General features: G+C 28.9%; 1 protein-coding gene across 3 annotated transcripts in view; it reads left to right on the forward strand.

The window, feature by feature from the left end:
- Positions 1–16,587, forward strand: part of LOC122268252 (uncharacterized) — a 54,710-nt gene that overhangs the window by 30,882 nt on the left and 7,241 nt on the right. For all 3 annotated transcript variants that reach the window (XM_087155500.1, XM_043055568.3, XM_087155501.1), the window contains exons 6-8: positions 2,413–2,475; positions 5,897–5,988; positions 8,339–8,412. In XM_087155500.1, the coding sequence (XP_087011626.1) occupies positions 2,413–2,475; positions 5,897–5,988; positions 8,339–8,412 (229 nt within the window). The remainder of the gene's footprint in view (positions 1–2,412; positions 2,476–5,896; positions 5,989–8,338; positions 8,413–16,587) is intronic.

The following is a 16,587-nucleotide window of genomic DNA, read 5'->3' on the forward strand; positions in this document are numbered from 1 at the left end:
TCAATCTTTCTTTTGGAATTTTACCTCCTTCACACTTTTCACCTTTTAAACACGAAGTTTTTTCCGGTAATGCCCGAAAAAAAGACCAGTCTTATCAGTATTTAATACGTCATCGAGTGCATAGTCCTTCAATAAGGAAGGCAGCTTCTCCAACCATTCTTTAACCATGTCAGTATCCACAGAAGCGGACTCTCCGCTTATTGATTTAAAAGAAATGTGCCTCTTTCTGAACTTTTCTAACCATCCATTAGAAGCTTTAAAATCCTTTATCCCCAATTTCTCAGCTGCCTCTCTAGCCTTTTCCTGTAACATTGGTCCAGATACAGGATATTTTTTGCTTCTAACTTCAGAAAACCAATCAAAAACGCATCTATCAATTTTAAATCCAGGTCCGTTTTCCGAGGATATTCTAATTTGGTTCTTATTTCCATTTTCACACCAAAGTTTCATTAGTTTTTCTCTATTTTTAATGATGTCTGCTGCCTGAGTCTTTCCAATTTTAAAGTGTTCTACCAATTTTCGGACACTGCTTTTTTGATGTTTGGAATACTCTAAAAGTTCAATATTTTCTTTCAATGTTAAAATTTTACGAGGCATAGTTGAACAAGAATAGACTTTCTCAAGAATAAAAAAATCTTTTAAAAGTTCTATCTCAAATACGCTTTCAACAGATGTAGTTACAAAGAAATGAAAATGTTTTTCATTATTATGCAGATATTCAAGTTAGTCATGTGATACAGGAAGGACACTTATATTTCTACGTCATGACCACACTCGGTTTCAATCAATACGTTTATTCCCCCATCACTTGATAAGAAATGTGGTAATACCTCCCTGAAAGTAAACTTCCAGTAATGCATAGAAAAAGGAACAAGACAATGCTTACCTGAAAGACACCAGGCTTATGGAGTTGTATTCACAATCGATCATTTGTTAAGAGTTTGAATAAGTGTTTGATTTATATGAACACCTCCATGACTAAGATTTCTATTCTTTTAACCCAGATGGGATGAGTGCAGGGTACAAACTGAATAGAAGTAGAAAGGAAATTTCAGTGGAGAGGAGGAATTGATAAGAATTAATGTGTCACTTTAACTTGTGGGGTCTCAAGACTGAGCATGTGGGGTCACAACTGTGTAGTCCTGATAAAAAGATCCAAAGATGCCGATGTCTGAAATATTTTACATGAGCAGAATCATTTTCCTTTCTTTCTAGCCAAAGATGAAATCAAAAAGATAAAGAAAGATGACAGGAGAATGATAGTCCTTAGAACTGAAATAACTCAATGTTTTTAGTTATGGATAAGGCAAAAAATTTACATATTCTGAAAAATGTTGGAGAGAGGCATCTTTTTCTTAAATATAATTGTAAAAAAAATTTTTTTTTTCAAATTTAGAAAAAGTAGTGTCCGGTTTGAAGAGGTAGAAAATTACTTTTCAGGGCAAAAATGACTGTCAGCGTCCTGTTAAGGGAGTGTCCGCATTGCGGAGACCATACATAATGGTTTATTCATAGAAGATTCTTGGGGAATTTAAAATATGTCCGTATTTAGAGGCGTCCGTTTTGTGGGAGTGTCCACAACAGGAGGTTTCACTGTATATATATATATATATATATACAGTAGGGAACCGATTATCCGGAACGATCGGGACCATCGCTATTCCGGATAACTGATTTTTCCGGTTTTCTGAATCGCTACAAAAAGCCGTTTTTTTTATTGTTAAACCCAACTAAAAAAAAAAATCTTTAGAAATAATCTTAAAAATAAGAAAAAACGATGAAGTAATACACTAATAATTATTTCCAAAATGATGGTAAGGTAAACATCTTTAAAAAAAAGAAAGAAAAATCGTAAAATCTTATGAGGAAAAAATTTTTTTAAAAAAAAAATGGCGAGAAAATATATTGAATTTCGTTCCGGTTTTTTGGTTCTCCGGTTTTCTGATTTCCGGATAACGGGTTCTATACTGTATATATATATATATATATATTTGACTTAGCTATATTTATTTATAATTTTTATATGAAGTGATTAAGGGTGTGGTAATTATTTAATTTTACTTTTGTTTTGTAATTATTTATTTAAATGCTCAACATGCACATTTCAGTACTTTTTATGTCCTTTATTTCAAGATTGAAAAAAATGTTTCATTCATAAATTTAATAGAGCAATTGTCGTTAAAATTTTTCTGAAACTATGAAAAAATTTTTTTAGACCTTTAAAGGGTATTTGATTTGATATCCAATAAAGATTTAAAAGACAAGCAAAAGTGTTTTTTTACATAAAGTCTGTAGTAGTGATAAGTTATATCTTTTTTAAAAAATAATTTTATATATTTTCAGAAATTACCTTTTTTTATAGAATATTTACGCATTGATGAAACAAAAATGCCATTAATTTTCTTTTTCCAGGTGTTTAAATAAACTGAGAAGTAATGAGATCTATCAGACTAATAATTTCAACTTACTTAAAGGGTATGTACAAAATTTAATCCATTATGCATAATTAATTCCATTGTGCAGCTCTAGTGCGACGTAAATTAACAACAACAAAATTTAAATTCTTTTAAAATTCTTTATCTTTCAATAAAAAAAAAGAGTATAATATTAAACATGTATTTCAATGTGATTTGTTTGTTTCAAAATCGGCACATATACGGGCGGTTCTCCAGAAAGTGCCGTTTGCTTTATTCAATTTATTTATCTTTTAAAGATGTTTTTCTTCTTTTTATGTATTAAAACCTTTTAAATATGCATTTTATATTATAAATTTTATGACTAACAATTCAATTTGAATGTGTAAAATTTCACTTCAGTTCCTTTGTTCTAAAGATTTGTCTTAGATTCAGATATTTAAAGATATTTTCATTGTAGGTACAAGTCACATTAAATATATACTGTGCATATTTTAGTAAAATGTATATTTCATTAATAAACATTGCTAGAAATATGTAAAATTTTTTCACTAACTTTTTTAAATTTTTTTTTTACAATTCTTCAGAAAAACTCTTAGATAACTTGTCACTGCTGTCTCATGCAAAAATATTGTACAGTAAAAGCCTGACTAACTGGAATTTGACTTACCAGAAAGCTTAAATGACTAGAATTTTCAGAAGTTTATGTAAAAAAATTTTAAAAACAGAAGTGGTTTTTTTAAAATTAAGAATTGTTTGGAGCATTCAATAATCTGCTATAAAATATCGATTAATCATAATTCGCTCCGCATTGAATGAATGTCCCCCTTAAATTTCTCCATATAACTATAAAAACAAGCATTTAGTTTGGCAGGAGTGGCTCTCACCCACCTTTATCGCTTAACATAGACTACACAAGTTCAAATGCACACTATGTGAAGATCAGGTTCTAAGTAAGTGACAAATTTTCCACACTTAAACAGGAGAAAGGGGAGGTGGACAAAGAATTGGAATAAAAAACATGCAGAAAGCAGAGGAAAATGTTTATTATCATTTTTGTTATGGCACAGTAATATGAAAAATTGAGATTTTCAGTATTGAAGTTTTGTTATAAAGATTATTAGTTTTCTATTTTTTTTTTAAACTAAGTATTTTAAGTTATTTTTAAAGCTGTTTAGCTGTTTAATTTTGACACAATGTTCACAATAGCTCTAGTTTTTGTTGCACGTTGGGATTGTTTAATTGAGTTTAATGATTTTAAGTAATGCACAAAAATATGTATTTTTGTAATTTTATGTCATTTTTATAAAAAATTTTTCTTTTAAAACAGGGTTATTTTATTAAAAAAAAATTATTTTTTAAATATCCTACTTGTAATAAAAACTACATGCATGAAGTTAGAAAAATCAAAATGGTACTAAATTAGGGTGAATATTTTTATTCAACTTATGAGTACAGTGAGTTATGTATGATTTTAAAAAATATATTATAAATATTATATAAACGTTAATTTGTAAACTTTTTGAATTTGTAACATAACAAAATGAAAATTAAAATCTGTACAATGCAAAAAAAAAATTATTAAGTTTATCACAATTCTTTTAAAATTCATTAAAAATTTCTTTTTTATTGACTTTTACTGTGTTGTTCCCCTTAAATTCTAAAAACAAATGGTAATTAAGTAAAATTTTTTATTCTCTTCTTATGTTCTTCTCATTTCTCTATTTCAGACTTTTTATTTAATTCTTAAGAACAACTATTATTATTTTTTAAAAGTATTGTGTTTTTTGTTTTCCTTGTGGTATGTCACTTTTTTGAAAAGTAAGGTAATATTACAAAGCAATATTTTTTGTGTTTTTTACATATCGGGAATTTAGTGGTTTTTGAGCATTCTGGATAGTTGAGTACAAGTATCACGGTTCGTATTTAAATTTTTAAAAATCCCTTAATGTGATTCGTGAGTCACTCTTTAAAATTACACATTGTGATTTATATTCATGCCGTTAAAGAATCAAACATCGTGGTTTGTGTTCACACAAATTAAAATTTTCACATATCTATTTATATTTTCAGATTTTTAAGATCACACATCCTAATTTATATTCACACTATTTTAAGATCACAGAATGCGATTCTCATTTACTCTTTTTTAAAATTACCCAGAGAGTATTCAGGCAATTTTAAAATCTAACTTCTTTTTTCTAATTCACTCAATTTTAAAATCTCTCATTGCAGTTTGTATTTTCTCGATTTATATCTAAGAGTTGGTAATATTAATTTTATAGATAAAAATCAGAAAAAAGTATATTTTCACTATATCTAACCTACTTATTATTCAAAACATTTTTGTTACATTTAAATTTATGTTCACTCAGATAATTAAAAAATAAAATTTTATATAATTTTCTTTAAATTAATTTTATTTTTATTTTATTATTTTTCGAGAATAGTCCGAATCTGTGTTAATAATTGAACTTCTTTTAAAAATAATATGGCTCATAATTTTGGTGAATTCTATTCATTTATACTTCAATATGTAAGTATTAGACTTGAAACAAGATTGAAAAGAAATATATCAGTCTCTCATTTATGAAAATTGTAATTAAAATTTATAATTATTTTAAATAGTTTTTATTATTTTTGATACTTTTCCACATTTCCAATTAACTTTTAAAATCCGAGGAAAAAAAAAATTTCCACTAAAAATACATTGTACTTGACAGAACATTTTATTTCACTTATTGAATCCAGAGTTCCATAAAATGTGGGTTCGTTATAAATGGCTTCTACTCTTATATCCTTTTTGCGCATATGGAAAAAGATACTGACATAAAAATTTTTTTTTTGAACTTTGTAACTAAAAGGTTGCACAATTGTTTACCAAAGTGGCTAGATTCTATCCATTTCTTAAATAAACTTATTAAGCATCAAATCGCTACTTGTTTTTGTTACCAATTTTTAAATATTTTTTGTTCTTTTAAAGTGTCTGATATTAAAATAAGTATATTGTATTTTCTCAACCTTTTTACAATCATTTAATTTGTTAGAATATTTTAATTATAAAATCGATGCATATAAGTTAATTATAATAGTAAATTAATATTTTATCTCTAATTGTGTGTCATAAGTATACTTGCCAACACTTTCGGATTTTATTTTTGTGTTTAATGTGGCAGCAAAACTTAAACATTCATACTTATTTCATATTTGAATAAATGTGATTAAACAAAAATTTTGAATACCACTACTTTCAAATCTTCAAAACATATATGTAATAAGCCTGTTGGCTGTCTGAATGTGTGTTTAGGTGTCGACTAAATTTTAATGAGACACCATCTTTTAATTTTAATTGAAATGGCATTTCTCTATTTCTTGGAAAAACTTTTTTTGAAAAGAGTAAAAATTGGCAGATATGCATAAGTAATTTGTTATTTTATTTGTTATAAAATTATATCCTTATTTAAAATATTTTGATATTATAGGTCTCATGTGGTAAAGGGATGTTATCCAGAAAAATTACTAAAAGCATGGGATAAATTTTCAAGAGAAAAAACTGCTCTTAACGTTAGACCAGGTTGCTATGCCATAAAATATTGTCTTTATATTTTTAATTTGATTAGATGATGGTTTTCATTTAAAGGATTTTAGATGTACAAAGAAGAATGTGCTGTTTTGAATTTTCTAATTAATTTCTTCAATATTAGAAGTTACATATGGAAGATTATTAAATATAAATCTAGAATATTTAAAGGCAGAGAGAGGTTCAATTGGGATAATTGTGACCACATGTTAATTGTGTCAAGCACTATTTTTTATTTAGAAAAAAAGTAAAAAAATAGTTGTCCAGGTTAAAAATGTTTTTTCAAGTTTTATATATGTATTTTGCTAGGCATGCTTAACAATTTATATAAAATGTGCACCACATTTGTAAACTTATCTATTTGTAGATTTGAATTGACTAACAATAAAACACTTGTTTTTTTTTATTTTTGTATCTGATAGGAATCTCACTACTATACATTTAAGATTTGCTTACATAAAAATTTCTTATGTCCAAATATAAGTAATAATCATATTAAAACATGTTTGTAAAAAAATAACAAAACAAGAGATCATAATTTTAACATTTTGAGATTTTTTGAGGGGTTATTATGATCAATTCTTTAATAGCCTAAGTAAATAACTTATAAGGTTATTAAGTCACAAGTGATCATAATTACACCAACTGTCCGTATTTTTTTCTTTCTTATGATTAAGTGTGTAGAATATATCTATGACTTAATGCAATAAAATCTCTATTAAAATGTAAAATAAGTGCTAAATTTTTAAAAATTGGTGACTGAAATTTTAAAATCACTCGTGGCTTTTGTTTGGTGTGTACAATTTTCTGTCTATGTCTGTAATTTGTAAGATAAAGGGATTTTGTATCTTTAAAAAAAATTTCAAACAATGTGATACTGAGCGAGATCAAAATGAATAATAATGAGCCTGTGACTCAAACTTCAATTTTTGTAGTTTTTCCTTAGTTTTTGTAACATGCTTTACTATTCTATTAAGTTACATAACTTAAAGAAATACTTTTGCTACTTGTTAGTTGGGTATTCACTTTTAGTATTTTTTTCCCCTCTAAATTCTTTTATTTAAAAAAAAAGTTTTGTATTTTGAATTAAAAATTACTTGAGAGTAGCTCAGATGAACTATTTTTCTTAATTTGTATTGCATAATTTGAGGATAAATAATAATATTTAGGAGCAAATTACTGTTAATCTTATGAAAAAAGTTAAAGATTTTTAAATAAATTTAAGATTATTTGTTTTAATTCTATTTCATAAGCAATCATATGTCTTCAGAACAGTAATTTACTTTTTCCATTCTTAACCATGTTTTATTTAAAAAAAAATTGGGGAAAATTGGTTTTTACAGTATTAAGATTGAATTTAATTTTTCATTTACTTAAGGACTATTTTAACTTAAAAGAACATCTTATTACAAAAAGACTTTTCTTTTTTTTAGGTTATTATGTGTTTTTTAGCAAAATTTTTCTCAAAGCTGGACTTTTTATTTTCAAATTTTCAGTCTTCAGAATTTTTGTGACTTTTTCCTAAAATAAAATTAAATGATTGCTGTTTTTAGACTATTACTGTTTTTTTTATTGAAATGTTCCTATCAATCGTTTTTAAATCAAGTTATAGATGCATTCTTAGACATGAATACTATGGTACTTAGTATTTTTATCATATGTGCTTCTTCCTTTTTGTTTGTTTGCTCATTTTTTGAAGCATTTTTAAGTTTGAAGAATTTACCCAATGTAAAAAAAAAGTATTTTTTACATGTTTCTTCAAAACGTTTTTATTCTGTCTATAATTTTAATTTTTGTAACATTAATATTTTTCTTTTAATCGTAAATTTATTTATTTTGTTTCATTTTACTGTTGAAAGCAAGCCTTTCCTTACCTTTCCTTTACCTTAAAAAAATGAGTTACTTAAAAAATATTACATGCATCTGGGAAGATTGCATAGATTTACATGTTATTTATTGCCTACTTTATTTGATTTAAAATAATAATAATTATTAATATTATTAAGAATAAACTTTTTAAAATACAAAACATTTTTGATTAAATGTCATTAAAGAAGCCTAAAAAAGAAATCTCAATAATTTTTTAGTTAAGAGAAAAGTTAATTTTTTAAGAATATTATTGATACTTTATTAATTATTAATGCAAGTATGATTTATTTATCACAGACAATATTATGACAGTTTTAACTGGTCTTTACAATTTATTTCATCAGTATTATCCAGGCACAAGTAAAGATAATGATACAAAGGAACCATTGTTCTAAATTATTTATACTTAATCAAAAATGTTATTTTGTTTCTTAATTTCTTATTAAATCTTTATTTTTTGCACCTCTAATTTCAGACCTATTTGATGAAGAACAGATGTTTGTAATCATTGAACTGGAATATGGTGGTCAGGATCTATCCTCTTTTGTGGTAAATTGTAATTTCAATAACTATATTTATTGAATTTCAACGTACTGTAATTTCGCGGAGATAGGCCGCGGCGTTATTGATTTAAAACTTAAAAATTTAGTAGGAAGGCGTATCTAACGGGGCGGCCTATATAGTATAACTTTTTTTTTCTTCAAAAATTTTGCTTTTTAGAAACCGCACTGGAAATTTCATCTTCATTTTTTCCACCTGTTATTTTACTTTTTATTTATTTTTTCATGCTTAATGTCACTCCAAGGAATGGTCAGTGCAACTGGAATTTTCTCCTCCCTAATCCTTTCTTGGAATCATTTTCTGGAGACCACTATCCACAAGAGGACAAAGTCTCTCTTTCCCTTCTGCCATATGGACAGCTGTTGAGTGCAGGAAATGGGCGTGGAGTGGAGAAGCATAAATCAGAAAGGAATGAATGAAGAAAATCAGGGTGGGGCCAGTGATAAGGTAACTGTAAAACAAACGCTCCCCCACCCCCTGTTCTTTCCAGGAAATATGACTCTTCCACTTGTCATGGATGCCTCTCTCCACTCCCCTTTTTTCTTCAGCTGGTTGTTAAAAACAGGTGAATGTTTGGTAAATAAAGCATGCTGATGAGCTTGGAATGACCTTCAATAATCTTACAATTAGAATGTTCAAAAAGAATTTCAAACTTTCCACTGAGAGTCAGTGCAGAGGGAAAAAAACAAAGTGTGTGAGAATTTTAGACAGGGATAAAAGAAAGACCGTCCTAGGCGGAGTCAGTTGAAAAAAGAAACCTGTTTTGAGAAGTGAAAATAGGGGGAGGAATTGCTAAAAATAGAAACTTGTTTTAAATGCTTGGGAGAGAGCTTTTTATTGTTTTTTTTTCATTGCTCATATTTCTGTCTGATTTCGATCATCTTCCTCAGCTGATTATTATTACGTTTTTTTATCGTTTTATTTTCAGTTCTGATGTGTTTTTGTTTTATAAATATTTTAATATTTTTCTTTTGTTAATATTTTTGTTTCGTTTATACTATTTTCGCTTTGTTTTAACATAACTTGTATTTAAGTTATCCATATTAAATGCCTTCCATTAAGAGGAAAAGTTATACCGCTGCGTTTAAGCTGTCGGCAATTAAAAGAGAAAAAGAAACTGTGATAAATGGCTTCAAAAAAGCGGAAATCATCCCGGGACAAACGAGACCGAAAGTGACAGGGATTAACCCGAAATAAACAATTAAATAGTAAACCTAATTTGCTCTGATGCAGAGAGTTCTGATTTTGAGGAATTTTTAAGTGCAGTGATATGAATATATAGTGATACGTGATATCTAAATAAATTATTCTTAAGTTTTTCTTTGAACAAAATTTGTTTGGATTTATCGTTTATTTCTAAAGCAGGATTTTGGATTGTTAATTTAAAAGTAAAATCGTTTTATTTTTAAAAAATTTCATACTTATTTTAATGGTTTATGATATATTAATTATTTTATTTATATTTTAATGGTCACTTCACTTTAAAATTAGAAAATGCTTAATTTTACTTAGAAAATTATTAAGATCTATTTTATATACTAGGATTGTTTCTATATTTTTTTTAATATTTAATATCCTTTTATTTATTTTTATTTAACTATTTAAATTATATACATATGCATATTTAGAGCATGTGTTAAGTCTTTAATCAATACCTGCATTAAGTTCAAAATTCTTTAATTGTTAAAAATTCGGCGCGGCGTGTCCGGTGAATCTGTCAGTCGATTTTTGAGGGAGCGGCGTATATACCAGGGCGGCGTTTCTCCTCGAAATTACGGCAGTATAAATTAAAGTGATGTCGAAGTTTGTTCTTTATATTCAGAATATTTCCAAACCAGCAGCCAGGGTCTCAAAATTTAACAATTGTGTGATAAAAAAAATTTAACAAAACTTAATACACTGAAACCTGTGCAAATTGATTGCTTGTGGTGCATTGCTTTAATGGTCAACTTATAGATTTTTTGTATTACATTCAACTAGCAATCAGTGAGTTTATGTAGTAGTGCTTGCTGAGTTCACTGATTTAGATCAGCTTGATTTAATTTATGTTTAAAATCTTAATTAAAACTGCTTGAATTTTTAAAAAAATGAAAAATCACTTATAGAAATAAATTTTTCTTCTTCTAACAGTTAGTTAATTATCTTTGTGTGAAATGTAATCCAATTTAATCCTATTTATAATTTATATAAAATAAAATCTGTGTTTTTTTTTGGGGGGGGGGGGGAGAGAAGTAAGTTATTTTCAAATTTATGTTTATTACTGGTACAGTGCGCATAAAAAATATATCTCTTTGAATAACTTTCGTTCTAATGATCAAATTTTTGCATACTAAGTGTCAATCTCAATGGTTTCTGGAAGTCATTTCTGGAACTTCAAATATGCTGATTAATTAGTGCTAATTATTAATTAAATTGCGATAAAGTTTAGATTCGATGCAGCAATAGATTTATCTCATTCTTGAAAATGGGACTTGTCTACCGTGTTCCTTTAGTTTAGATTTTAAAACCAGTTTGGTTTATACAATATAGCCAAGGTTGCACTGGCAAGAAATTCATTCTTTGTTTCACTCTCCGTTGCCACGGTTTCTATTGTTTTTATTTTTCATTTTTCGCTGGCAACCATACATTTCTTACTTCAAATTACTTTTGTTTTCTTGATTCACATCTGGCGAGTCTTAAAATTTGGTGTCTATTTTTGAATGCTTAGTCAGGGCTCACTAGATATTAATGACTCGTGACATGGATTTTTGAGCGCTCAAAACATGTCGAGTTTTATTTTCTTATTTTTTTAAGGTAATGAATTTTTATCTTTTCGCTTCAGTTTCTATGGATTATTCATTTAGTGACACAGTAGTGCAGTAAGTATATTAAGTTAAAATACTTAATGCGATATTAAAATTAGTTTTATGTAACATAAATTATGAAAATAATAATTATTAAAAATTATTTTTTGCATGATATTATCTTTAGTTTATCTTAGGGTTTTATGAATGGGTGCAAATTTTTTTTGGAAATGTTTAGTTAATTTTAAAAATGAAATATGACTAAAAATGCAAAAAGTGAAATTAACATTAAGGGGTCCGAACTGTGGATCGCTCTCTTGATCTAACTATGGCGACTATATTTCCCGGATTGCGGCTAACTCTTCTATTTTGGGGTTAGAATTTTGAATCCGTCAGAAAAAAGGTAAATGTTTATTCAGAGAAAGTATGTTTTTGTGTCTGATTTTGTAACTTAACAGTTAGCACTGAATAATTAGTACAGTGGTACCTCGAGACACGAGCGCCCTGACATACGAGTTATTTGAGATACGAGCTGTCGAGCGAGCAAAGTTTTGTTTTGAGATACGAGCGACATTTGAGATACGAGGAACGGCCATACATGCCCTTCTCGTCCTCGACAATGCTCCTGCTCACCCACCGAGCTTCGAACATGACATCCTCGAAGAGTTCAAGTTTATAAAAGTTCTCTAATACCACCTAACACCACTCCTATCCTGCAGCAGGTGATTTCTAATTTTAAAAAACTGTACACTAATCACCTGTTCTGGCGCTGCTTTGAGTTGACAGAAAACACAAACCTCACCCTTCGAGAGTACTGGAAGGACCACTTTAACATCTATATACCTCAGAATTATTGATCAGGCCTGGTTGAGTGTTACAACGAGGACCTTGACCTCAGCATGGAAAAAGCTGTGGCCTGAGTTAGTCTGTAGCCGAAAATTGTGCTGTGGCCTGAGTCTGTAGTTTCGAAGGATTCGAACCAGAAGTGCCAGTGGAGGAGGAGATTGTGTCTCTGGCAAAATCTATGGACCTGGTGTTGGGTGAGAGAGACGTGAACGAGCTCGTCGAGGAGCACTCTCAGGAACTGACGACTGAGGAATTACAAGAGTTACAGTCGCAGCAGCATTCGAAGGTTCTGCAAGAAATTGGTTTCAAGGAAGAGCCAGAGGTGGAGGAGGTTGTCTCTACAAGTGAGCTAAGAGAGTTCTTGGGAATGTGGGCGAGAATTTCACAGTTCGTGGAAAAGAAACACCCCAAAAAAGTTGCAACTAGTCGTGCATCGGAGCTATTTAATGACACTTGCCTAACTCATTTCTAAAGCATTCTGAAAAGGAGGAAGAAACAAACCTCCTTGGACAGTTTTTTTTAAAATCCGACTAAGAAAGCAAAGACCAATGAAGAGAAAAGCAGTGACTAAAATTAAGCATGCCGTAGCATTTAAGTTGTAAGTTGCATTTAAGTGACCAAAATACAAATATGTATGTACACTTTATAAAACCAGTTTTTTTCTTGCTTTACATTCTCTTCTATTATGCTTTTATGCAATATTTGTCATTTATAAATACGTAACAAAAACAATTGGTGGTAGCATTTTTGGGGCTGGAACGGATTAATTGCATTTCAATTAATTTCAATGGGGAAATTTGCTTTGAGTTACGAGCAAATTGACATACGAGCAAGGTTACGGAACGAATTAAACTGGTATCTCAAGGTATCACTGTATATGAGTTCATTCCTAGGAACCATAAAGATTGACACTTAGTATGTGAAAATCCAATGAATAGAACAAAAGTTAATCAGGATATCTTTTTTTGCGCATTGTACGTAGCTCTCAACTCAAGTGAATTTTGCCGGTTTTCTTTGATCTCCTGGCTTTATTAGAAATTCTCCTGGTTTTTGCATGTTTCTGAAAATTTCTTAATTCCCTTTTTTGGGAAATTTTAATAGAGTTAATAAGGAATAATCTGAAATCATATTTTTTACTATACAATATTAGAAAAAATTTTTACTCATGTTTTAAGTTCTGAAACTTGTTGATTTATGTTCTGAAAGATAAGGAAAAGTGAAATTTGAAAACTTGAAACTTGATTACTTTGTATTGAACCATGAGTATTGTAATGCTGATTTTTTTCTTTTTTAAATTTTATTCAAGCAAGTCAATTTCATTGTTTTTTCAACACTTCATGTTTTGAAAATCGAGAAATATTTTTTTGTTTCATTTTTGTCTGTTTTTCTGCTTTAACTAAATTTAAGCATGTTAACAGAGCGTTTCTTATAAACTTTATTCTTTTATTGTCATTTTTTCCCCTTGTTCAGTAACTATACTTCACAACTACTATACTGATTCTCAATATTAAAGTTATATTTCAGAACTAAGAAAAAAAATTTCTGTTTCTTTTTTTATTATTTTTATAAATTTTTTTATCAGCGTTTTTATTATAACAGCATTTTTTAAAGAGCGTTTCTAGGGAACTTTATACTTTTATGGTTACTTTTTTCTAAAACTACGACAATGTGAAAAAGTTGAATTAAGATTTTTAGCGTTAAATCTTTCACTTAAAAATTAAGAGCGATGAATGAAGAGGTGCTTTTGGCCGAATATTCATCTATTCGGCTAAATCATTATTCCTTAAATCCTTATACTATAGTCCGTTTACATAGTTTTAGAAACTAGCTGATTTCAGCATTTATGGTTTAGAAATTTTGCGAACATTTAAAAAAAAAATTTGTAAGTTATTTTATTTTGAAAAAGAAAAAAGTAACTCTTGATACTAATGATGAAAAAGAAAATGAAGATTTGTAACTGCTTTGTGAAAATGCTTGAAACATCACATTTGATAATTATGCATTAGTTGATAAAAATATTGAAACTTGTGGTCGCTTCAAGAAATGATTACAGAAACTAAAGTGATATCAATGACAATGGCAATAAAGAATCATAAAAAGTTCCAAAAATCTGTGGAAGGTCTCGAATCCTTTGAAACACTGAGGAGCTTTCTGTATTCACGAACTTATAAAAATTGAACAGCAATTTGTTTCAATTCTTGAACATTTATTGTTTGCATTGAAAAGAAAAGAATAAATGAGAATTTCTAATTATTTTATATAAATAAATGTGCGTATACATGGTGCTTTTGCATCATAATATATTTGCAGTAAGAACATAATTTTTATTTCTTTTTTTCTTGTAATTTTTTTAATTTTTAGGGTGAATTACTTTAATACTTTTCATACATTTTCAAGTCATTAGTTGGCAATTTATGTTGACCTTAATTTGTCATTTTCCTGTATCTACCATTCATACTGTATGTTTCCATGAGAAACGATCAATCAAGGTTCTACTCTAATTGGGAAACTTTGAACATTGTTTTCTTATTTTTATTAAAATTAGTCTAAATGCAATTTATAGAAAGGTAAAAAAAGAGAAAATATATGTTTAAAGCAGTTAAATATATTTTTAAAATCAAATGTGTACAACTTGCACCATGATCTATTCATAAACAAGAAGAAAACAACTTGCGCCAAAAATATGACTTATCATTATTTTTAAACATTGCTTATCCTATAATTAGGAGCCATAAAGAAAAAAATGTTTCAAACTAAAAAAAATAAACACATATCGAGTATAAATTAAAAGAGAAAAACAAAAATTCAAATAAATGAGCAGCACACACTCTTTACAAAATACTTCAATTGAAGAAAGCGGGGACAGTACGTTGCAAAGATTTCTTGGACGAAACAATTAGCATGCCTTTTTGTTCCCCTAGAAAACGGAAATTTGTTTTTTTTTAGGAGAGAAAGATTTCTAAACTAGTGTCTTTGAGGGGATGTAAACATGAAAAAACAACTCTATGAGGGTAGCCTGGGACTGGAAGGTTCTTTTAGAAGGTAGAGAATCAGAAGATAAAAAAAAAAGAAGTATCAAGATGAAGGAAGAAAGAGAAAAGGGATGTTTCTCAGAATTTACATTTGAATTGCTTACCTTAAGATGTTGTTTGTTTAGAGAGATTCGTATAGCTGAATGTCAACATCATCCCCCGATTGGCCTGTTTGCTAAGTGGTCAGCATATGTCATCAGACTTCAAGCTTCAACCGCAGCTTCCATCAGAATTTGTTTCGCTTTGAATGTGATGTGCAGTCGATCTGGGCATTACAATGGCAAAGTATACTAAAAAATCTTGTATTGTTAATTTAATGAGAAAGAATATTTTTATTTAAAATAAACTTGTATATTTCCACATTGAAGCTTATGTGTGCTATTATTGGGCCCTTTAAACTAAATATGCTGTTATTAGATGTTAATAAAATTTTAATGATAGTATTTGTCATTCGTACAATGGTCAACAGATGGGTACACTTTAAATTATCTGTCTTCAATGATTTTTAGTTTAAAGAATAAATTTAGTATTTCTTCTTTTTTTTCAAAATAATATATTATACATTTGTTTGATTAAAATATTCTCAATTAAAACTTTTATTCAGGGTATCCGCGCACCTGGAAAGTCGTGAAAAATAATGGAAAGTCATGAATTTTGGTATTGAACAAAATTTGTCATGAAATGTCATGATTTTAACTATTTTTTAAAATGGAATTCACCCCTCCCCCAATTTCATGGTGTTCCGAATACAGTGTAACGTCCCATATCCGGACGTCCCTTTTCCGGAAGGGTCGATTTCCCGGACACTTTTTAACAATCAAAATAAACAAACATTTCTTCATCTTTCCCTCTCCTTTAAAAAAAAAAACGAAGTCTTTTGACAGGTTTTTCCCCTTCTCAGCTTCTAGAGATCTATGCATTGAACCCATAAATCAACAGAAGACCTACTAAGACCATGACGCTCCTCCTCTGGAATGCAGGAAACGGGGGGGGGGGTTGTTTTCAAAAGAGCATAACTGAGTCCCCTCCCTCCCCCTTCTTTCTATGCAGCTGGCTAGTAAAAGAGGCATTTCCTGGAACCTTTTTGAATGTTAAACTAGAGGGGGAATCCCCTTTAGTCACACAAGAAAAAATAAAGAGAACCCAATTAGCATGCCACGCCTTTATGCTTGATTGATAGCCAATGATGGGAGAGAAAATAAGAATTTGTCACTACCCCGCCCTCAACTTGAATGACAAGTAAGGAGGAAATGAATTTATTTTCTTCACCTACCCACCTTATTGAATGACGGGAATTTCCCCTTCTTGCTTGAATCGTTCTAGTTCAAAATGGTGGAGAGAGCAATTAATATTTTCATAACTGTCAATTTTTTTAGTTTCCTATATTTATTTTTATAATAGCAATAATTATTATTTTTTAAATATTTTGTTTTTGATTGATTAGATATCATTCTAATACTAAAACATTATTGCCCAAAAAATAATGTTATTTAATTTCTGCT

This window comes from Parasteatoda tepidariorum, chromosome 11, assembly GCF_982258835.1.
Source record: "Parasteatoda tepidariorum strain Cologne lab strain chromosome 11, Ptep-v5.0, whole genome shotgun sequence".
Taxonomy (NCBI): domain Eukaryota; kingdom Metazoa; phylum Arthropoda; class Arachnida; order Araneae; family Theridiidae; genus Parasteatoda; species Parasteatoda tepidariorum.